At 38.5% G+C, this 24,747-nt stretch overlaps 1 protein-coding gene across 1 annotated transcript in view; it reads right to left on the reverse strand.

The window, feature by feature from the left end:
- Positions 1–24,747, reverse strand: part of LOC149219929 (Ribosomal protein S8e family protein) — a 99,767-nt gene that overhangs the window by 52,087 nt on the left and 22,933 nt on the right. Inside the window, exons 4-5 of the mRNA XM_089384557.1 lie at positions 4,343–4,451; positions 4,141–4,209 (exon numbers count right to left, since the gene is read on the reverse strand). Of these exons, the coding sequence (XP_089240683.1) occupies positions 4,141–4,209; positions 4,343–4,451 (178 nt within the window). The remainder of the gene's footprint in view (positions 1–4,140; positions 4,210–4,342; positions 4,452–24,747) is intronic.

Raw genomic sequence — 24,747 nt, forward strand, 5'->3', positions numbered from 1 at the left:
TTGTATATGTAAGCGTTGGTTTTGTTCAAGTTAATTTCCATATTTATTATTGTGGATATATGTTCTAGGGCACATAATCAGAGATAGAATTTTGCAAGGTTATGAATGACAAAGGAAATAATAAGGCCATAGAAGAACACAATGTTACATTGCAAAGGATTGAATAAGGATTAGATTCCTTCCCTCTGCTTCACCTTCCTTTTGTACCATTTACCCTCAAGATAACACATCATGCACTCTATATACTTTAGATTGGGTGTGTTTATAGGTTATCTTTGGGTAGGGGTTGTTTGAGTTGTGGATCTAGATAAGCCCTCTCCTTCACATCCCGGTAAGATTCAACCACCAAATTTAAGGGTCAAGTGCTTTACATCACTTGATTGTTTGTTTTCCCTTTGACAAGTATGGAACCAAATTAAGGAGTTGTAGTACATGTTGTATGGCAAATCATAGCCATTGATTTTCCCACTTGAAATTGTTTAAATGACTCCATAGCCTAAATAGATAAGGCACTAGGATCCTTTTCACTCATCACACCAAACCAATTTCCATTTTTACTAACTCATTTTCATTGTTGCTAAGTTCTCTTTACCCCCACTCATCAATACATGAAATGAATCTAGGAGCCATTAGGGAAACCCCCCTTGGCTAGGAACCTTTTTCTCAATGTCAAGTGCAAAGGATAGTTGGTGAGGTGACAGTAGCCAACCTCTAAGTTCCACAAGGCTAGTACCCTTTCTTTGGGACTTTAATCTAAAGGTGCTAGTTTGTGTGGCAACAAGGCCCACTAGTTATGGACAATCCCTTGCCTACACCTCACTAACACGAATCACATAATGATGATATAAAGCTCCAAGTCATTGTCATGTCTACTTGAGGAGTTGTGCCCTACTAGGCCATTATGATATTGTTCAATGTTTTCTTTTGCACATGGCTCAAGGCAATAAGGCTTTCTGATTTGTTGATAGACGATCTTAGCGGAGATTGTGTTCCTTTAAAGGCCCACTTATTTTTTATTTATGCCAAATTGGCTTTCAGAGGGATTCCTTTACCTAGCTATTGATTTGAAATTTTCTAGTTACCTGGAAGGTGCTATTAACCCAGTTAATATTTCCTATTACTTATACACAGCAAATTAATTCTTTAGTTGAGACTTGAAAGTAATGAATAAGAACATGAACAACACCATTCACCAAATTAAAAAATTGCAAGGAAAATGCAAGAAACCAATCACACAAATAACACAAGTATTTTTGGACACATGTCCCTGGAAAAACCTTAGGGAAAACCAATTTTCACTTTGAGGGTTTTATTATTATCTTCAACAAAAACTACTATTGAGAGATTACATCAACTACTTGCCTGACAACAGCAAAACTCCGGCAATATCATCTTCTCCTCTGTTGATCAAATCAGCTAGGGAAATAACCCTTCGACCCTTTTCTTGTAATGTGCACTGCCTCCAGCAACTCGCACTAGCCCTTTGGCAATTCACACTAGCCCTCCGGCAAACTTGCGCGACCTCTGGCAACTTGCACTGCTCATACATGCGGCCTTCTAAAATTTAATTAGCCTTCCTCGAAATTCAATCTATCTTCAGGGAAATTCGCACTACCTCTTGGAGAACTCGCACCTCTTCTGGCAAACTAGCACTTGCTCCATAAAATTAGCTCAGCACTCTCTGCAGAAAATAAACTGATAGCAAAATCTCCCTCTGAAGCTCAGAAGCTGAAAGTCTTTCAGATGAAGAATAACTCTGGAAAATGTCTTCCCAATCATTGTTGCTGAAACCCTTTTGGTGTCTTACTGAAAACTCACCCAACTCGAATAATCTTTGTGATCTGACCTGTCTCCAATGTTGCCCATCGATCTCCCTTTATAGTCTCTCATTCACAAATGAATGGCCAAGATTAGAAGTTATCTTGTCCCAATCAATGGTTAAGATCAACTTAGAAACTTTCTAGAAGCTTCTAGACGTAAATCGATCTAATCTCAACTAAAGTCAATTACTTATCCATTTTCCCTAAGTTTTAACTTCGGAAATATTTTAAAAATCACTAACTGACATAATTAAGATTTTCCCTAGGTGAAACTTGGGAAAAATTACAAGGGCTTGGAAGTAATTAATTCCTGTGTTTCTAGCCTCAATGACACCTCCTAAGACTAGAACATTTGTCCGAGCTACAATATTTAACAATTGACACATATTTGTGACCATAGTAAGTTTCCAAACTCTTTAACGTAAAATAGCAATTAGACATTTTTTTCAAAATAATCTAAAAATCGATTCCACCAAGAAAAGGCAATCTGTCACAATAACCTTCTAGAAACTGCATTCTAACCATCAGAATTGAATTTCAGAAAAAAGGAAGTAGATTTGATGGGTATAGCTCATCCTGAATGGGAGAGCTATTTACTTGTCCACAGTTTCAGTTTGTGAAGCCCATTGGGCTGGTTCAAGTGGTTAAGTGCTTTCAGCTTCATGCAGGAGGTCTTGATGTCAATTCCCCGGGTCAACTGCTTTTGTTGAGTATTGGGTCAGGCACTGTAATCAATGCCGATGGGTTTGCATTTGATAATATCCATCAATGCAGAGAAGTGTCCACGAGTTTCCTCGTGAGTTATTCCATGGAAAAACAAAAAATATAAAAACAGTTTATGATCCAGCTTATGCGCAAAAATATTTCAACCAATGGTTTGTCTAGAACGGTCTAAATGATTGGCACACAAAGATCCTTAAACACACTTACCAAGCCTTCGATGTTTCAAGCAAGGATATTAGCTAGCTTTCTGTGGAGCTTCTGAGGAAGCCTATTGAAATAAAGAGAAAAGTCACTTAAGACTGACATCAGTTCTTGATGCCAGAGAAATCTGTCCAAAATGTGCTTCAGATTCCTTGACTTGTATACTGCAGCCTTACTAAAGCAAACTTTATTTTCATTACTTCAAAGCTCCTTGACCTGTCCACTCATCTTTCTTCTTTGACCATATTCAAACCCCTATCTAAGACTTCAAGCATAATAACGTATAAGCTAAAATACAGGAGGTGCCTTATTGTTAATAAAAAAACATCATGTTTCATGGACATTAATTAAAATTTCTGAATACAAATTTTAAGGGGTGTAATGCACTTTCAACACAAGATGTCCGATTATTGCAAAACCTGATTTTGTGTAGAATACTCAGCATAATGTCCCAAAGGATTTCACCAAAAGCAATACCTCTTCAAAAGATGTACAGGTTATCAGACAGTTTATAGGCCTAAACCTGTCGCCCTAAGAATCTTGTTTATGGGCCTAAACCTGTCCCAGGAAGAATTTTATGAACTAGTAAAAAAGATGTAATCAGCTCCCTTGATTCAAGTCTGGACATATCCCCTGAACTCAAAAAAGATGAAATAAGTTTATATGCAATGTATAGAGGTATTACTGATCCTGATTCTTTGGAAAGAAATTTATTTAGGGAAGATTTAGGGAAATTGTTTCCACTTCTTTGTCATTATAAATTTGTTTCAAAAAAATTTGAAAAAGTAAAACTCGTTTATCAAAACTTGGTCTGGATAACACATAGAGCATAAAAATATTTGCTCCAGCAAGTTTCTAGTACGCCCCATACTACATAAACTCACAGAAAATTGATTCGAAAATATTTTGAGGCCTTGGAAAAACTTTTGCTGACATAAGAATGTTAAAGAAATTAAGTTCAAAATGAATGATGAAAATTAATGTTTGAAGGTCTAGCATTAATCTAAGATATTTTCAAGTGATAATGACAGATATAATAATAACTAATAATCCTAAGTTACAACAAACCTATTTAGACTTCACTCCTTTAAATCATTGTTCTATATTGATTATTCTTTAATCCAGACATAAATATGTTTCTGAAATTTTCAACTGGTTTGGAACATTCAATATTAAAGATTTTGTTGCAACTATGATGCTTTATATGTACAACTTTTCCCAAAAAGTTATTTTGATATTTAACATTATGGGCAATGGGCAGTTCCTAGTAACAGATGTTTTAAGGTATAATTCATCATTTTACGCATAAAACTACTTCAATTAACACAATTAAGTTCAATACATCTCATAAAGATCTTATTTTATATAACAGAATTTGTCAATATATTGAAGATACCTTGGGAAGAGGAACCTCCCATTTACCAGCTTTCTCCTTCCTTTTTTGCTTGATTGTATTGCTCAGCACCTGCATCAATCAAATAATGGAATTCAGTACACAAACCACAGTTAATATTGCAAATAAATCATGAAATGAAAATCAGAAAAAGTTCCATGAAAATAAACTTATTATAGATAATTATTTACAAAATCCAATTTACCTTGGCACGAGTAGTTGCTTCACGATCTAGCAAGTATGCAGGTACTGCTCCCTCCTGGACATTGTCATCTGCCTTACGTCTGTTTGTCTTTTGTTCGTGCATAGCCAGCCTGAACCCCAACATCAAAGGAAAGATGGTCAATACAACGATGGTGCATAAAGCCAAAGCTTGCAGATTCAGCATTCAATTCAATACCATGCACATTTATCTAACATCGTGAAGTTCACCAAATAAAGTAGCAATAGGAGCTGCTTTCACACTCCCACTATGTGCATACACTGGATTTACTTTTGAGTCCCATTGATCTACTTATTGTGATCATTTGATGGATATTAATAAAATTATCTTTACCTAAATGATCAGTCAATTTCAAGCACAAACATTTGACAAGAAAAATGAAACACAAATCAAAATCCTGAATGCCACACCATTCGTATAAAACACATTAAGTACAATCGTGAAAAGCAACTTATAAAAGAGCAGATAACTAGATGATTGGAACTCCAAATATTATACAGCCGAACAGACTGTCAACTCAGTTCAATAAATCATTTAAGTTTTTGTTCAGAGAGATTACTGTTTATAAGTCTAGCTGTTCAAATTGGAATACAGTAGGAAGCCAGGTTTCATGTCATGTACAGTGTCAAAGCACGATGTTATATACCCCATGAATATACAAGTATTTGTTAGTTACTGTGTAGCACAAGAACCGTCAATGGGTTCCTGTGTTCCAAGGGTAGTTAGAAAGGGGTGGGGGACACCCTTCTGACCAGTGATGGGTAGGGAACATCCTCATTTGCCCAAAGGACTGTTATAATTCGAATAGATGATCAAATTTCTGAGCATGATAATTGTTGACACCTAATCCGAAACGGATGGGTGAACTGGACAGTCATCTAGAAGATGAACTGATCCGTTTTATTTTTGTATATAAACATGAGTTAGCTAATGAATAATATCAATCAGTTTTCTCTCTTGTTCAATGTGGAGTTACCCTGGCCTGACATGGTATCAGAGCACAGGTCCCAGAAATAGTTGTAACTCCTGCTGTCCTGAGAGCTGCTCATACCTGAGCGTTTCTGCCTCTGTCCTTAGACTGCGCACTGTCCTGAGACTGCGCTCCTCTGCCCTGAGCACTGCCAACGCGTCTGTCCATATTCCATAATTAAACGTTGGTCCTGCACTGCTCTGTCTGACATTCTCTGCGCCTCAAGTTCCTCATAATGTCGTCTAATACCTCTGCCCGTCGCTTGTCCAGCTTGTAACGCCGTTTCGAACCCTCGCACTCCAATCTCTCAGAGGTGACCGAAATCTTTACGATTTCTTCTAAATGGTGCGTCTGCCGGGAGGTGACCGAAATCTTTACCATTTGAAGCTATCACTCGCAGCCAATGTCTCACATTATGCTTCTTCAAATATTTCTTTGTCAAGTACTTCAAATATCTTTTAGAGAAGGCGCTCTCAGAGATGACTGAAATCTTTACGATTTCTTCTAAACCTCCTAGCCGCTTGAAATACCTTCAAACCTGAGAAAGCTTCTCTTTCTCGCGTTCTGCCCCATGAAGTCAAATGTTTCATGAACCTCCTCCCAGGTAGAGTAAAGTTCTTCTCCTCCAAAGACGCTCTGCATGTTTTTGTCATAGCTCTTGGCGTCGAAGTTGTTTCCGGCCGGATCCGCAGCTGCCATTTCCTAGTTTTACCTTTTCGCTGAGAAACCCTTGATCTGCAGTAGTACTTAAAAAGGAAGCTGAAGCGAAGATTTCCGTGATAAAAAAATAGCGGAAGTTAATTGAGGTGGAGGTCTCTCAAAACACCATCCGTCGTTCATGTTTGGTACAAATACCATAAGCTCCCCCCTTCAAAGTTAAAACGCCATTACCGCACCAAACTCCTTGTACACTCAAGGTGAAGGGTCAGCAGTCTCCTGCATACGAATAGTTCGCACGTTCAATTGCCGCCGCTGTATTTGTGGATTTATAAGGGCCGAGTTTGTGGATTTATAAGGGCCGAGTTCGTGAGTTTTGTAGGCTTAGCTTTTTAAAGCTTTCTGGCCTTCTTCTTGTTCTGATTGTGATTTTTTTGTGAATGTGGTGCTGGACAGTATGTGCACATGTGTGCATACATTATTGTAATGGGCAGCGACTGACATTTATATATGTACATTGAAAACTCATGTAATGTTGCAGCATTTATATATGTACATTGTTTAAGGGGGTTGAGCCTGTCTACAAATCATTTGTTTCACAGGATTATAGTTTTTAAAGACTTGGAGATGCTGATGAAAGGATTTAAAATCATCAGCCTTTTGATTTGAATGCCTATGCACAGTCTTGTTCATTCAAAGCAGTTGTAATATTGCACAGTTTTTTTATCATTTGAATGATAATGCTGCTTTGAAAAGTTAAAGCATTAAAGTGATATTGAAGTGAGGAAAGTTTTTTTTTTATCAGCAGAGATATTTTTTTTACAGAATGCATTCAATCATCTCTATGGTCGGAATAGTTCTCACTGGCAAGGAGAACTATTCTGAATGGTCTCGGATGGTAAAACACACCCTCATCTACAATGAGTTGTGGAAAGGAGTGTGTGTCGGAGAAGAAGACAAAGACCCTGTGCAGCCTACATCAAATAAAGAACTTGTCATTTGGGAAAACAAGAACAGCAAAGCCTATGCATTGATCGCAGCATCTGTAAATGAAGAAGTAAGTCGTCATATTTCATCCTATTCCATAGCCTTTGAAGCTTTACAAAAGCTGAAAGAACTCTATGATTCACATTCTGCACTTGAAGTTGTTCAGCTCATGATTAAACTCTTCACTCTTGAACTGAAAAATAATGACCCCCTTGCTCTTGCATCTGAAATAAAGTCTATAATGCATGATATTAAATCCACTAAGGTTGAGCTGGATATCTCTCTTATTGCCTTTCTCAAAGCACTCTATCCTACCTACTCTAATTATCTTGAGTCTTTACAAGCAAATGGAAATCTTAAAGACATAACCTTTGAGTCTCTTGTGAAAAAGTTTGCTGAAAGAGAGAAAGCCTTTGGAAAGAAAACAGTCCCTGAATCTTCTGAAGAGACTGTTTGCCTTGCTCATAAAGAAAATCATCCTACTCAAGATTCTACAAGAGGAAGAGGTGGACGAAGAGGAAGAGGAAGATACTTCAGAGGCAGGGGGGGCAGACATTCTCAAGCAGAAAAGGCAGATCTGCATTGCATTCGCTGCAAACGAAATGGATCACATGATGCTTCTACATGCAAACTACCATGGGACAAGGTTGAGCAGAGAAGAAACCAGCAGAAAGGTAAAACTGATGACACAGACAAAGGTAAAGCACCTGAATCCGCTCACTATATTGAGGCACAATGTAACATTGGAGTAAATGAAGATTTGTTTAATGCTTCACTTGCTTCTTCGAAAAATGACTGGTTGCTTGATTCAGGAGCAACCTGTCATATGACTCATAGGAAAGAATTTTTTTAAGATTTCACTGACAATGTTGATGGAGCAGTATACTTTGCAGATCAGTCAAAAATCAAGCCATCAGGGCTTGGCACAATCAGGCTTAAACTGCCTGGTCTTCCAGATTTTCTTCTGGATCATGTTCTATATCTCCCACAGCTCAAGAGAAACTTGCTGTCCCTGGTCCACATCCGCCAGCAAAGTCACTCCATTCATATGTTTGATGGAAAGCTTGAGGTAAGAAAGGCATCTGACCATTCACTTGTCATGAGGGGTATAGAAGAAGAAAGACTTCTTAAACTGCAAGGAACCTCTGCTCATGCACAACATTTTTCATATATTTCTCATCATGAAGAAGGTACACTTCCATCAAGTTTATTATGGCATGCTAGATTTGGACATTTAAACTATGATAGTCTCCGCTTGTTGAAGAAAAATGGTGTTGCTGGTTTGCCTACAATTCCTAGAAAACATAAACAATGTGATGCTTGCATTCTAGGAAAGCATAGCAAACAGTCTTTTCATGATTCAAATTCAAGAGCACATAGGAAGCTTGAACTTATTCATTCAGATTTATGTGGTCCAATGCCTGTTCCTTCTGCAAATGGAAATAAATATATCATGACATTTATTGATGATTACACCAGAATGTGTTGGGTTTACTTATTGAAGAACAAATCTGATGCTTTTCAAACATTCAAGAATTTTCATAAGTGGATTGAAAATGATGCACAATCTCATATTGGGTCTATTCGCACTGATAATGGAAAAGAATATACATCAAATGAATTTGAACACTATCTTCGCCAACATGGGATTAAACATCAAACAACTGTGCCTTATAATCCTCAACAGAATGGTGTAGCTGAAAGAATGAACAGAACAATTTTGAATATGGTACGATCCATACTTTTCTTCAAAATGTAAAGACAATGTTTTGGGCTGATGCTGTTCTATGTGCTGCATATATAAAGAATAGATGTCCATCTAGTGCTATAAGAAACAAGACTCCTTATGAATTATGGTATGGACATGTTCCTTCGGTAAAACATCTCAGGATTTTTGGTTCCACCTGTTATGCTTTAATACCAAAGGTACATAGAAACAAACTTGGTGCTAGAAGTCGTAAGTGTATCTTCCTGGGGTATTCAAACACATCTAAAGCATACCGCCTCTATGATGAAGTAAATAAAAAGTTTGTTTTATCTAGAGATGTCATTTTTCTTGAATCATCCAAATCTGACAGTGTTGTTGAGCGGCAACTTGATCGCTTGGATAAATTCACAAAACCGAAATCATTTCAAGAGTTTGATAATCAGATTCCACATCTTGAAGGGGGGATTCCTATACTAGATCAACATGTGGAATCTTCTTCTGAAGAACAATCTCCCCTGCATGACACTCCAACAACGGATGATGCTTTAAGTGATGTAATTGATAGAATTGGGAGACTCAATCTTGATTCAGACCCAACTCAATCAACAGAGCAGCCTGGACCATCTCAGAAAGGTCCTCCAAAATGGCTGACAAAGACACTTGAAAGTGTTCATCCTGATGAAATTGGAAAAACAGGAACCAGAAATACAAACCGACAAAATGGAGGTGATGTAGATAACTCTAATTCACCTGTTGATATGGATGTTACTTATGATTGTGAATTGAACTTGTCTACAGATTTTGAACCAACTTCCTTCAAAGAAGCTGCTTCTCATGATGAATGGAAAGAAGCGATGCAGAAGGAGTATGATGCCCTCATAAAGAATGGCACTTGGAAGCTGGTTGATCCTCCATTTGGAACAAAACCAATTGGCTGCAAGTGGGTCTACAAGAACAAGTACAAAGCTGATGGCTCACTTGACAAGCACAAAGCTAGGCTTGTGGCAAAAGGTTTTGCACATAAGGAAGGGGTCGATTATGAGGAAACTTTTGCTCCCACAGCAAAATGGGCCACCATCCGGACACTCTTTGCACTAGCTGCTCAGAACGGTTGGAAAGTCCATCAAATGGATGTAAAAACTGCATTCTTGAATGGAGATCTAAAAGAGAATGTTTTTATGTCCCAGCCTGAAGGATTTGCTGTGAAAGGACATGAACACAAAGTATGCAAACTTGTGAAGTCCTTGTATGGCCTCAAACAAGCACCACGAGCCTGGAATGAAAAACTAACTGAGCATCTTCTGAAACTCAACTTCAATCATTTTGATCATGATGATGCAACTTTATTTGTCAAGAAAGTTGGCAAAACAGTTGTATATCTTGTGGTATATGTAGATGATCTTTTAATGACAGGGAACAATGAAAGCTATATTGCATCCATAAAGAAAGAATTAGGAAAAAATTTTGAAATGACTGATTTGGGCTATGTTCATTACTATCTTGGCATTGAAGTAACCCAACATCCAAAGTCCATATTTCTTTCTCAAAAGAATACATTGGAGATTTGTTAAACAGATTTGGCATGACAGAGTGCAATCCCCTTTCTACTCCAATGGAACAAAACTTGAAGCTCACATCTATTGAAGGAAAGGAATTTGAGGATGCAACAAAGTATAGACAGCTTGTAGGAAGTCTCATCTACCTCACTACTACCAGACCAGACATTTCATTTGTTGTTGGAATCCTCTCCAGGTTTATGCAAAAGCCTTGTGAGGGACATTGGTCTGCTGCAAAAAGAGTTCTAAGGTACTTGAAGGGAACTCAAGACCTTGGAATCAAGTATACACAGGTGAACGACTTCAACTTGATTGGATACTCTGATTCAGACTTCGATGGAGACAAAGAAACTGGGGTATCTACTTCAGGATATGCTATGAGTCTTGGATCGGGAGCTGTCTCCTGGAGATCACGCAAACAATCAGTACCAGCAGATTCCACAACAGAAGCAGAATATGTGGCAGCAGCTGAAGCAACAAAAGAAATTGTGTGGCTCAAGAAAATTCTTGAAGATTTGCAGGTAAAACAAATACAATCAACTCCACTCATGATTGATAACACATCTGCAATAAAGTTGGCCAAGAACCCAAAGTTCCATGATCATACTAAGCACATCAATACTAAATATCATCTGATCCGACATCATGTTGAGGCCAAAACAATCCATCTCCGTCATTGTTCCACAAACGAGCAAATTGCAGACATCTTCACCAAAGCGCTTGGAAGAGAAAAGCTTGAAAGATTCAGAACGATGCTTGGACTCACCAACATCCCTTCAGATTAAGGGGGGGAATGTTGACACCTAATCCGAAACGGATGGGTGAACTGGACAGTCATCTAGAAGATGAACTGATCCGTTTTATTTTTGTATATAAACATGAGTTAGCTAATGAATAATATCAATCAGTTTTCTCTCTTGTTCAATGTGGAGTTACCCTGGCCTGACAATAATTACTTGTGAAGATATTATTGTTGTCATATTAGATTTTCTTTATTGTTCATGAAACGACTATCAATATAAGTAGAGGAAAGTAAATATTACAGAACACAAGAGACAAGAGACACCAGAGATTAGGTCAGAAGCTAGGGCAAAACTCACAAGGGGAAAACCCATCAATCCATTCCTTATAGATTCTTCATCAACAAGAGAAATCCAAGTCAAACTAACCAGTGATCCAAGTGCCAAGTCAGCCCTCCATTAATAGCCCAAAACTTCATCATAACTCTGTCAATAAGTCTGGCCACAAGATGTCATTTTCCCATCCTTAGATGCCACATGCACTGAAATAGAATGCATTAGATAGCTCTCATTCCACAGTAATAATAGTGCCATTGTGGTTACAATGCCAATGGATTGCCAAAGTAGTTCAGATGCCACAGAGCCACAGTAGTTCGGGTCCTTTAATTAGCTTGTATATCACAGAGGTTTGGTCTATTAAACAGCTCGCAATACTTCAGAAGAATATGCTTCAGATTCCTATACCACGGACCTGAGCTTCTCCTTCACAGATGCTCATCGAATTGGTTGCCGAATGGAGACTAGGTGCCAATTTATAGTTGATTCTCCATCGAAGGGTCACATCCTTTGGGCAGGCCAACTTGTCTACTGGGAGGGCTGACTTGGCAACTTGGTGAGACAAATAACTTTGACAAATTTCGAATTTTATTTCTTTTGCAAGGGTCATGAAGAACATGCCCTCCTAAATTTTTCTTTTGACCAATACGAAGCATGAAGAACATGCTTTGATAATAGAAATAATAATAATAATTTTCTTCTTTCGTTTTTACATGAAATACGTATTGATATAATGACATTTATGAAGACCAAACCTAGTTACAATTCCAACACTCCCTCTTAACTAGGGAGGTATTCATAATGACTTATTAGGATATTCTCAAGTTGAGAACTTCTATAAGAAAGGAACCGGATTGATAAGCATCAATGATGATGCATCATCATAACCAGCATTGTCAAACTACCAAGGCCTTGACAAGTCTGCTCTATCTCTCCACTAGATCAGAGCACAATGTTGGAAGCAATGTTTTAAAACTCCAACTCGGGTTCAGAACTAGCCGAGGGTCGACTCCAACTTTAACTTGGTATCGACTTGGCTGGTTTGATTTCAATGACTCGGTCGTTGTAAAAAATACATTAAATATTTATTTTTTATGAAAAACATAATTTTAAAGGTTTTCATTCATGTTTCCAAACACAAAGCATTAGAATATAGAGAGAAGACAACATATGATCAAAGTAGGCTCATCAATATATCCATTATATCAAAATAGCACCCAGTGCATTGTCCAATACATACATGATATAGAGATCAGAACAAAAACACATAACCAAGGAGGCTCTAAATGGCCTCTGGCCCTCTACAACAAAAGTAAAACATCACTAGTCACTAGTACTACTGGCTACTACTCGAGAAACCAACATCATCTGGCTCAGACTCTGAATCCAAGTTAGACAGGGAAACCCATGGCTCCTCCTTCTCCTCATCACCATCTTCAACTGCAACTGTAGAAGTAGTAGCACTAGCAGGCGCAGCAGCTGCACGCTGAGATAGACTAGATATGCGCTTTTGTCGTGGTTGAGTAGAGGAAGTGCCTGCAACTGGAGGACTTGAGGTTGGGCCTGGTACTAGTGGATTTGCATTCAATTGAACATTATGTTCAACTAATGCCTCCATCTGTAAATCCAAATCAAGACCAATATCCTCATCAGAATCAAACTTTGTTGGATGACTCTCCACTACTGAATCTAATGTTGGAACAATATCTTCCAACACAATGGGATATGTATCAGGTATTTTGTTCAGCAATTGGTTGCGTCTTAGCCAGAGGTTGTATTGGACATAGACTAGATCATTTAACCGTTTTTGTTCCAAACGGTTTTTCTTCTTCGTGTGAATCCTCTCAAAGAGAGACCAATTGTGCTCACACCTAGTAGCACTACAAGTTTGACTCAAAATACGGATTGCAAACTTCTGCAATTGAGGACAATGGCTACCAAATGCCTCCCACCATTGTGCTACAAAAAACATAGTTATGTAATGAGTTAGCTCAACAAATTATATCCAACTTTCGAATTATAAACAATTTAACAAAATAAGAATTTGAAAATTGAAATTGTTTGTTTACCTGGCTCATCTGCTTCCCTTGCAATCCTTGTTAGGTTCTTGCCAAGGGTACCTGTGGCTCTGCTAAAACAAGCAATCTGTCGGTGTATCTCTAGCTGGTCACTCTCCTTAGGGACCATGCAGTCAATGCAGTAAATTAATCCATCTCTAACCTCCCCAATCAAAGCTTCTGCCTCCAGAGCTTTATAACGATACATTGGCTTCAAAAAAAACTCAACTGCATGTATAGGGTGATGGGGTTGATTGTTCCATCTTTGCTCAGAGATTTCCCAAATGGGCCCATACTTAGCCACTCTATCCTTGTATGTTGCCTTTATTTGCTCATTTTCTTGATCCATAGCCTCATAAATGAAGCCCATAGCCAAACTTTCCACATCCACCAACCGCAACACCTTAACCAGTGGCTCAGCAACCTTCAAAATCTTTGTTGCCTTTTTCCAAAATATTTCTTCATCAACTTTCTTTCTCACATTTTTGCCATCCTGTTTGCGAGACCATTGACATTCATTCCATTCATCACTGGAAAACACCCTTTGCAAGTTTCTATGTTGGAAGAGCATAGATTGCAATGTAAAAAAATGAGTTGCAAATCTAGTGATGGCAGACCTAATAATATCCCTGCCCCTTGTGTGTTTCCTCATCAGGTCCAAAATCCATGAGTGATTGTAGATATATTTTGTTATGCTTTTGGCATGCTCTATAGTGTTCTTGACCCAATCTATTTGACCAATATCCTCAAGCATGAGGTCTATGCAATGTGTAGCACATGGGATCCAAAAGATGGTTTTGTGTTTTTCCTCTAACATTTTACCAGCAAGAACATAGTTAGAGGCATTATCTATGATGATTTGAACATTAGCCACCCCGACCTCTTCAACAACCTCATCCAAAAGATGAAACAACAAGTGTGCATCTTTCACTCTATTAGATGCATCAACTGATTTTAAAATCACAGTCCCCTATGGGCAAAAGATAATAAAGTTTATGATGGTACGATTCCTTTGATCAATCCATCCATCTGACATGATGGTACATCCTGTTTTTGTCCATGATCTTTGAAATCTTTCAAATATTCATCAATGGACAAAACAAAAGATAATAAAGTTTATGATGGTACGATTCCTTTGATCAATCCATCCATCTGACATGATGGTACATCCTGTTTTTGTCCATGATCTTTGAAATCTTTCAAATATTCATCAATGGACAAAACCTCTTTTTGCAAAAGAGATCCCCTTAACTCATGCATAGTAGGGCCTTTGAAGCCCTTTCCAACAACAAATATAGCATCAAACATAGGTTCATAATATGGTGAACGAGAAGCATTCAAGGGGATATCAACATCATACCACCATCTAGCTACATAATCACAAGCAGTTTCTCTCAATTCTTTCTTCCAATGGCCATCTAAAGTAGGTTGCATTTGACCTCTATTAGGTTGAGGACCATGTGCACTATCAGAGGGAGAGGAGGGTGTGAAATAACTTTTGATATCACCCTTCTTTTTCATTTTACCCTTACCCTTTTCTTGAATAAACTCCAAAGAGGGAGGAACATAACGAAAGGGGTTGGGTGCATCAGTGCAAGGGATAGATGAAGAGCCCTCATAATCAAAATTGGGGTTGGCAACCATCATGTGTTTCATGCTCTTCCTCCCAATTTTAGCCTCTATTTATTTTTGCCTAGCTTTTTATTCCTCAAACTTCTCAAATTTTTCTATCAACTCCTTCTTAATCTCCCCAATTTGTTCTGATGGTGTTGCACATGGAGCAATTTGGCCTCTAATACCAACCAAGTGTTGTTTCAACCTATGAATGCCCCCTCCACCTCCCTTAATTTTTCTATGACAAAATTTGCAATGCATTTGATTATCAATCATCTCAGCATATGCCCAACCAGCATCTTTCATTCTAGGAGCCATTTTCTGATATTTGGACTTGGAAATGAAAGGAAACAAATCTGAAAATGAAAAGAAAAAAAAAACAACTCTTCAATGTTCATTTCTTTTACAAAAATTACTCTTTTCAATTTCCAGATTTGCAAAAAAAAACACAAGCAAAGACAGATTTTAATAGTGAAAAAAAAAATACCTCTTAGGTTGTAGCCTCCTCAATGTCGCTCCAACAAACTAACTGCTCCAATGGCTGCCCAAGAAGCTCCTCACTGTTGCTCCAATTATTGCCCAAGATTCCTCACTGTTGCTCCAAAAACCAACTCCACGACTCTTCACAAACTCCTCACAAATTCTCACACAAATGCAGTGAGATAGTTGTGAGGAAATGTGAGGGGGTTGGGTAGCTTTTATAAGCTTGGGAGAGGTTAGATGGGCAAAGAGAAAACCTAAAACCAAAAAATAATTGAGTTTGAGGTCCGCATTCCATCCAAAAAGCGTCGTTGGCCGTGTTTGACTGGCTTGTTCGGTTTAAGTCCGGCTCAACCGAGACGGTCGGTCTGTTACCAAACTAGCTGAGTCGGTGACCGGCTCAGCCGATTCGGTAACAGACCAGCCACCGAACCGGTTTTGTACCAAGCCGGCCCTGCTAGGGGTCCGACTTGGTCGGCTCCGCTGATTCCGATTCGGTCCGACCGAATTTAAATACATTGGTTAGGAGGCATTAATAGGACACCACACTGCCTCTTCGAGGCACATACTCCACCTGGGTGTTCACCAAGGTATGTCCTCACAGGACCATTTCCTAATTCATTGTCATAATACTTGACACAAGGAAATGACGGTCCTCTAGACCATTCTTATATTAGATCAATGTACTTGACTCTTACAATTGTTAGTCCTGGTCACAGTACAAATCTCAAGAATGTCAGTCCCTGATGCTTATCCAATCCACCATTCTCCCTACTTGTGTTCATGCACTAGGCTTCGACACTCCCTAGAGCCTTCGTGAGTATATCAGCCACCTGATGGTTTGTGAGAACATGTTGTAATCGAATTGATCTACATTGTTGGTGTCAAACATTTGTTGTACCTCCTTCCTTCACATCTTCAAGCTAAACTAGCCTGTCACTGGAAATCACCGTGAAGAAACCAATCTGGAAAACACTATCAACCATGATACTACGCATACTCTAATCTCAAACTGATGATGCCTCTGCACTGCCTTTGTATTGTTGTAACCACTACCACTATGTGTATTAATCTTCTCAAAACCTGAAGATCAAGCTTCCGTAGGGTTGCTCCCTCTGAAGCTAGACTCCCTCTAAGTCTCGAACTCTCTCTGATCTACTGTCACTGTAGCTGGCTCTGCAATTGTCCCTTGAGCCTCTGACCTTAACTAGCTCTGCACTGTCTACTGAGCACCTAGTTGCACCCAACTGGCTCTACAACTGCCTCTCAAGTATCTAATTGCAACTAGCTCTGCACTGTCTCTCAAGTATCTGACTATGCTTTGCTGACACTTTCGACACTCCTGCTACTAAAAAAACATGGGCTCTTGTAGCGAAGGTAATGATCCATGTGAAGAATGTACCACAACTGGGTCTAATCTACTAATCAAGCCCTCCATGGCTAGATTTAGACCTCCTGTTATTCCTCCCACAGATCCTACCCAATCTGGCATACTAGAGGATCATACTCATCATCCATCTAAGGATAATGTTGCAAACATAGCTAACTCATCCTCCAACCTCACGGACAAGTCATCAATCTTTGTCGATGTTGCAGTCTACTTCCCCTTCTTGTCCTTCCTCTTCGAGCACTAGGTGATGTAGTGACCAAACTCACCACATCCAAAGCACTTAACCTTTGGCATGTCCTTCTTCTTCTTCTCTCCTTTTGAGTCTTGTCCCTGACTGGGACCCTTCTTCATTTTCCCTTTCCTGCAAGGGCTATGTTCTCCTCCTTGTTAGAGAATTATATATTACAGAGCAATGGAACACATATCATATTGCAGAAATATAAACACAGAAAACGAATAAAACAAGAGAGACACAGATATACGTGGTTCACACAGTTTTGGCTACTGTCCACAGAGAAACAGCCAGTCCTTCTTTCTAGATTATCCAGCAAACTGAAGAGATACAACCTACAGCAGATCCGCTGTAACTCCCTCTTCCCTCTCAATCTCCTCTCTCTTCCTCACTCAGAATACAGATCTACATAAACGCAATACAATTCCCTCATATATAGTGAGGGGTTGCCTTCTAAGGCAAAAAACCCTAAATTAAACATAACTTCTACCGTCAGATCATCCGCCTAATGAACGGCCCAGATTGACTAGAAATTACTATACTTTTACAAGGCAATTTTACATCTGTTGTTTTTAGACAAGTCCCCCCCGCATCCCCCCGCGTGGAGGGGTGTACAATCTTCCTGGGGTATACATCCGGCTGAAACCTTTAAATACAGAAGATAATCAGGCTCCACACCCAACACTCCTCCTCCTCCACCTTCGATCCCTTACCACTATTGCTTGTAGTACCATCTACGAGGTTGAGCCTTAGCTCCTCCTAAGTGAAGTAACTCCATAGGTACTCCCATCTTGGAAGTGTGTCTCGCCCAAAATTTACTTTGACCAAGAATTATGTCAACCTCCATGTCATACAATTTTACAACACAAAATTGTGATATGCACTCATAATGATCTACTATTATTTGTAAATCATTAATTTCATATTTTTTCCCAAAATGATCTAGTGTTTTGCCTACATTGGCATTTGAAATTAACAGTCGATTCGCCAAATTAATATTTATGTAATTTTCATCGTTGCTTGTACTAATAGCGATATTAACTTTTTTCCCTTGGATAGTCCCTCTTACTGTAATTAACTTGTCATGTGTGATTAAAACACCCTTATAGGAAAATCGTCCTTCATTATTTCAGAATTGGACTCCACTTTATATTCGTCAATGATTTTGCCAACAATTCTTTGACCAAAGAGTTTATATTCTCTTTTGATCTTTTCCAAGTGTCCTTATAATCCTCCTAATCCCTTTTGAATTGAAATATTCTCCTTTGTTTTCCACTTAAATCTAAACTCTATATTTCTATAATATAACCTTTTTTTAATAATTAAATTAATTATATAATTAAAATAATTAAATTATATAAATAAATAAATACAATTAATTAACTTGTATATAGTTTGTAACTATATATTATAATTAATTTTTAATGGCTCGAAAATATGGCAGTCGTTATATATAGTTTGTAACTATATACTATAATTAACTTTTAATGGTTCGAAAATATTGGCAGTCGCACAGTTTGAAGGGCGAGTCTGTCTGATGACTTGCGGTAACACAAAGCAGCGCGCGGGTGTCCGATGTCAAGGCAGCGATACACGACGGCGGACAAGAGTTTTGTGGGGAGGTGTCGGTGGTCACAGCGGGACGAGCGGTGTTCTGCGGTGATTCGGTGGCGGCTTGAGGGTGAACGATGGTCGGCGATGGACGTTGTAGTCAAGGCGACTATGAGCCGTGGCAACAGAATTATATGGCAGTGAGGCGGAATGGTTGGTAGGTATGGCTGAAAAAAATGGGGGTGTGGTAGCAATCTCGGAAAACAACGATGGATGCGAGGTGTTCCAGTGGTAGTCGAGATGTTGATGCGATGGCTTCGGACGGCTTGCGTGGGAGAAGTGGACGAGACTATGTCTACGACAGTGCAGTCAGTCGATGACTTGGTATGTTGGCGGCGGCGGCTCTTGCGGCGGCTGCTACCGCTTTTCTTTTTTCTTTTCTTTTGTTATTTTATATCACTTTTATATATATTTCTTGTTTGTATTATTTATTTTATTTTAATTATATATATATATATATATATATATATATATTTTATTCTTTTCTATATAATTTCATTTTTTTGTAAATTCGATTTTTTTTTGTAAAACAAAAAATCTTATTAATTTTTTTTGAATATTTTTTTATATAACTTGTGTTTTATAACTTTATTTTATTTTTATTTTTTAAATTTTTTTTATATAATTATTATTATTATGATGATATGGCCAAAGGCCTAGTAGCAACTGCAGAATGGAGAAGTTCCTTCTTCGTAGTGAATGTTTGATTGACAACAACAAGGTTGTCGAGAGGTTGATGGCCAAAGCCCTGGTGATCAACCAACGTGGCTTCAATACCAATGGCTTGTTATATTACTTAGTATTTATTTATTTTGTTATGAATTATATTCATAACAGGTAGAGTTTGGGTGTTGTCAAGGGAATTCGGATCCCTCTAAAGTTCGTATCATAGTAGCAGTGAAAAGGGATAAGGGTCAAGTTCGGACATCACAGTGATATATTTCGGTGCCATGAAGGAAGCCTCAGATTCGATGTTATCTTAGAAGATATAATTCAGTCCTCACAATGATTCGGAACTATCTCAGTCTTGATGATTACAGTATTACAATGATAAAGGTTCCATATACTTATAGAAAGAAGAATGACATTACAATTAGAAGTAATGGATCCATCTCAATTCGAAGGATGACTATCACCGAAGCAAGTTCTCGAGAATATGACAGCGAGAAGGAGATCTCGATGAGGAGACAGTGATAAGATCTCAATCATAACTATGTCTTGATGCAAAGAAGGTTGAAGCAAAAGAGGAGTCAAGAAGAAGAGAAGGCAATCAAGAGAACTAGAGTCTTGGTCTTGGAGTGGCTAATAGGTCAAGGGTCATGGTTTTGGTATTCGTCAATTGGAATCTCTATAAGAAGAATTTGTGCAGGTTTTCCTCTCAAAGAGGGAGAGGTTTTGGCCCTAGCTGATAGCCTACATTCTGTCTCTCTTGTCTATTTATGTTCATGCATTGGTTACTGTTTGATGAAGAAGAACACTAATAATCTAAGAAGAAGAAGATCCTAATCTAAAGAAGTAAAAAGCATTCACAAGCAGTTACTAATCAAAGAGAAATCACCTAATGCTAATGCCCTAGATTTCTCAACATGGTATCAGAGCTAAGGTGTCAACATCAAGGAAGGGCATCTAATCAAAGAGACACTCAAGGATCGAGTTTCAAGGAAGGCATCAAAGCAAGTTAAAGGATATCAAAGTGAAATCGAGATCTACATTGAAGAAGAAATTCTACTTCAGAAGGAGTCTTGGGATCATCAAATCAAGGCAACTAAAAGTCTACACCAGCAAGAGTGTTGGATCCTGAGTCCTTAGCAAAAGACCACAAAGACCCTCATCAAGATGAAGAGATCTACAAAGGCAAGGCAGCCCAAAGTATAGACATCCAAGAGAAGCATTTCTATGACTAAGATCACATCATCGTGGAGACCCTAGAAGCATTTATGATCTGCACTCATTCACCACCGAGAAGTCGAAGTATCTTGAAGGCGAGAAGGTGTTGTCATCATAAAGAAGCAATCTCCTTTCATTGAAGAAGGGATTTTCATTTGGAAGAAGATCATCCAAAAGGGGCACTAATACATCTTCATCAACCACCATCAAAGGGATCAAGTTGAAGATTTCATCTTCACATGTCAAGTAAGTATCTTTTATTCTATAATCTAATCTAGTAAAATGACTTCGTTTTGCAAGGAGATTCATAAGTTGGTTGGGTCATTGAACTTCCTTGCATGGAAAAGGAGGATAAGCATAGTCCTCGAAGAAAGTGAAGTCATTTTAGTGGAAAAGTCTCCACACCATTTGAAGGTCAAGCATCATTTGAATACACAAAAAGGGATCAAAGGGCTCAAGGAATTCTAAAGAAATCAATGAAAGATCCCTCATCCCTATATAGCAGGATTGCAGACATCAAAGAGATATATGATAAACTGGTAGAAATATTCTCTAAAGATGCGATAAATAAAGGTCATATCACTTAGACCTAATCTACACAAAATTGAAGGTATCAAAGGATGAAGGGATATCTGCATAAGATCTCATATGCAAGTCTATATGGGAGAGATGATAAGGAGATAATCATCATTGTTCTAAATGCACTAACTAATGAACAAGGTAACAAATGTCTATGAGGATAAGAAGGCTATCCCATTTAACAACTTGTGGTTTCTATGCAAGATAGAAGAAGACAAGTTGTGGGAAAAAAGTATTCAGACATTTGTCAAAAGGAGAGAAGAACATAGCTAAGACTCGATGCTATGAGCATTATAGGAAAGATTGTCCTAAGTGCAAGAAAGGCAATAACAAGGAAGATAAAGAAGAAGCCCATTTCACCGAAGAGATGGAGGAAGCTGAAAAGAAGGAAGTCCAAGAAAGAGGAAAGGCATTAGAAGCAAGAGCTCGTGACATCACCATAGGGAAACGTGAAGGACAGCTGGAACAAAATCTATGGCAGTCAACTATGAAGGTTATAGCTCTTGGGAACCTCATTGGAAACTTAAGGAAGGGAAGAAGTCATCCAAGACAAGTCTCATCATACATCAAGTCAAAAGGAAACATCTGTTGGATAGGGATATGCAAGATTCTCTGATGTAATCCTCATCGGAGGGTTCACCGATCTAGAGAGGAAGCAAGTGTTTCATCAAGAACTCCAACTTGTGGAATTCATGGGATGATGGTATGATGACATATGAAGCAGATCAAGGGATTGAAGCTCTTTTCAATCAAGGAAGTTGTTGAAAGAAGCCTAGATGGCCTAAAGGTAAATGAGGTATGTATGTTTGTATTCAATATTATAAAGTCATGTTGTATGGTTGCAGGTAACATGGATCACTGCTCTATCTTGAGAAGCATGATCAAAGGATAAAATCAACATAATATGTCCTCCTATAAAAATGAGGTGGTTGACAGTAATCAAAGGAACTCTGACTGGAAGTTCCTAGGAATGAAATATATGAAGAAAGAAAGGAAGAGATCGAGGACTATGAAACCATGGAAAAGGCAATCAACATTCAAGGACTAGAAGATTTGACTAGGAAATCTCCCGGAAAGATATGAAAACTCTGATGGAAGTCTGAAAAAGATGGGGACCCTTGACAATGGATATCTTTGGGAGATATATCAACATGTATGCAGGATGTTGATGCTAACTAGAAGATGTCATGATAAAAGACCATCACAAAGGTAATTTTGATTTAAGTGTTCATTTTGTATTTTGAACAAGTATCTAGATGGGCTTATGCGGGACTGCCAAGGGAAGAACTATGGATGTCTTCCTAGAGGACCATGTAGAAGGATGTAAGATCCTTCCGAAGAAGACAACATGAAGAAGGCAGCATGACATGAAGCAAGACCAGATGTAGACTGATGGATCACTTTCTGATGAAAGGAATGATGACATGACTGACTCATGGATGAAAGTGATGGATGGTTTGTGCCCTATGAAGAAGCCACAAGAGATGAAGACTCCTTGACAAAGAAATTCATGACATCAAAGGAAGGAGCTCTTCAAGCAGCTGGTTGAGGAGTTGTTGTAGGTCCCTAATTAAGAGGGAGCTTGAAATTCCTGAGCCAAGAAGGAGCTTAGGAATTGATATGTTCTCCCTAATTGAGAGGGAGAGATAGACACATTATTCTTGTCTTCAATTGGGAAGACAAAATAGAGGATTGGGTAATCATTTGGCATCTGATACTCTTTGAGGATGAGATAGGGCATCCAAAATAAGAGGAGTCGTGGAGGACTGATATTCTTTGAGGGTTGGCTACCCAAGATAAGAATAGTCCCATGGAAGGTCATACTCGATGAACACCCGGGTGGAGTATGTACCTTGAGAGACAATGATTATGGTGTCTATACATCATTGGTCTCACCAACATTGTGCTCAAATCTCGTGGAGAGATAGAGCTATTAGTCAAGGCCTTGCTATGTGACAACGATGGTTGATATGATGCTATACAGATGGGTTACCAATTCGACTCTTCTTATGAGAAGTTCTTCAGATTGAGAATGACCAAGTACCATTATGAATACCTCCCTAGTTAAGAGGGACTGTTGAAAAGTGTAACTAGGTTCGGTCTTCATAATGACATGTAATTATGATCTTTCTAAATGATGAAAAGAAGTAAATAAAATTATTATTGCAATGCCTTGCTTCATGGGTTTCATGAGCAAGAGGTTTTATTTTAGATGGCTCCCATTGAGAGCCTTAGGATTTGTCAAAGAGTCAATGTCATGTATGAAGAACCCTAACTTGGGGATATGTCAAATGTATTCTAGTCTATAGGACTATAAAATAGCCCTCCAAAGACAAGCACGGTTCTCCTCTTCATGTCGGCTTCAAGAAGGAATAACAAACTCATGTCGGCTCACAGTTAAGAGACACATCCCTTCGATAAGGTCATGTCGGCTTATATATATGGGCAGACCACTATATATAGGCATGAAAGGTATTCGCATTTCCACAGTTCAGAATTTGGATATCTTTGTGATTTCGGATAGTAATTACAGAGTTTGGATGAGAGAACAGAAGGAGCTTGGACTAAGGTACAGAGGTAAAGTTTGGGTGTTGTCAAGGGAATTCAGATCCCTCTGAAGTTCATATCACAGTAGCAGCAAAAAGGGATAAGGGTCAAGTTCGGATTGCATCACAGTCATATATTTCGATGCCATGAAGGAAGCCTCAAATTCGGTGCTATCTCAAAAGATATAATTGGGTCCTCACAGTGATTCGGAACTATCTCAGTCTTGATGATTACAGTATTACAATGATAAAGGTTCCATATACTTACAGCAAGAAGAATGCCATTACAATTAGAAGTAATGGATCCATCTCAATTCGAAGGATGACTATCACCGAAGCAAGTTCTCAAGAATATGACAGCAAGAAGGAGATCTCAATGTGGAGACAGTGATAAGATCTCAATGATAACTATGTCTTGATGCAAAGAAGGTCGAAGCGAAAGAGGAGTCAAGAAGAAGAGAAGACAGTCAAGAGAACTAGTGTCTTGGTCTTGGAGTGGCTAATAGGTCAAGGGTCTTGGTCTTGGTCTTGGTATTCGTCAATTGGAATCTCTATAAGAAGAATTTGTGCAGGTTTTCCTTGCAAAGAGTGAGAGGTTTTGGCCATAGTTGATAGCCTACATTTTGTGTCTCTTGTCTATTTATGTTCATGCATTGGTTACTGTTTTATGAAGAAGAACACTAATAATCTAAGAAGAAGAAGATCCTAATCTAAAGAAGTAAAAAGCATGCACAAGAAGTTACTAATCGAAGAGAAATCACCTAATGCTAATGCCCTAGATTTCTCAACATCTTCTCCAAGGCCTCGACTTGCTCTTATAATCTTCTGTTGGACAACCAATAGACCAAGATCTAATCTCGATCAATTGCTTAAGCTCACTTTGACTCCATCAATAGAAGTATCTAGAGCAAAATCTAATTACCTTAATTAGTTAACTCTAACTTGGGAAATATTTTAATTATGGCAAATTAAATTAATTAAGGTGTTTCCCAAGCTTATCTCACGAAAACTTTTATGGGTTTTGGAGATCTCCTGTT

The sequence above is a fragment of the Pinus tabuliformis genome, chromosome Q (assembly GCF_031772625.1).
Source record: "Pinus tabuliformis cultivar Carrire ecotype Pingquan chromosome Q, CPIR1, whole genome shotgun sequence".
Classification (NCBI taxonomy): domain Eukaryota; kingdom Viridiplantae; phylum Streptophyta; class Pinopsida; order Pinales; family Pinaceae; genus Pinus; species Pinus tabuliformis.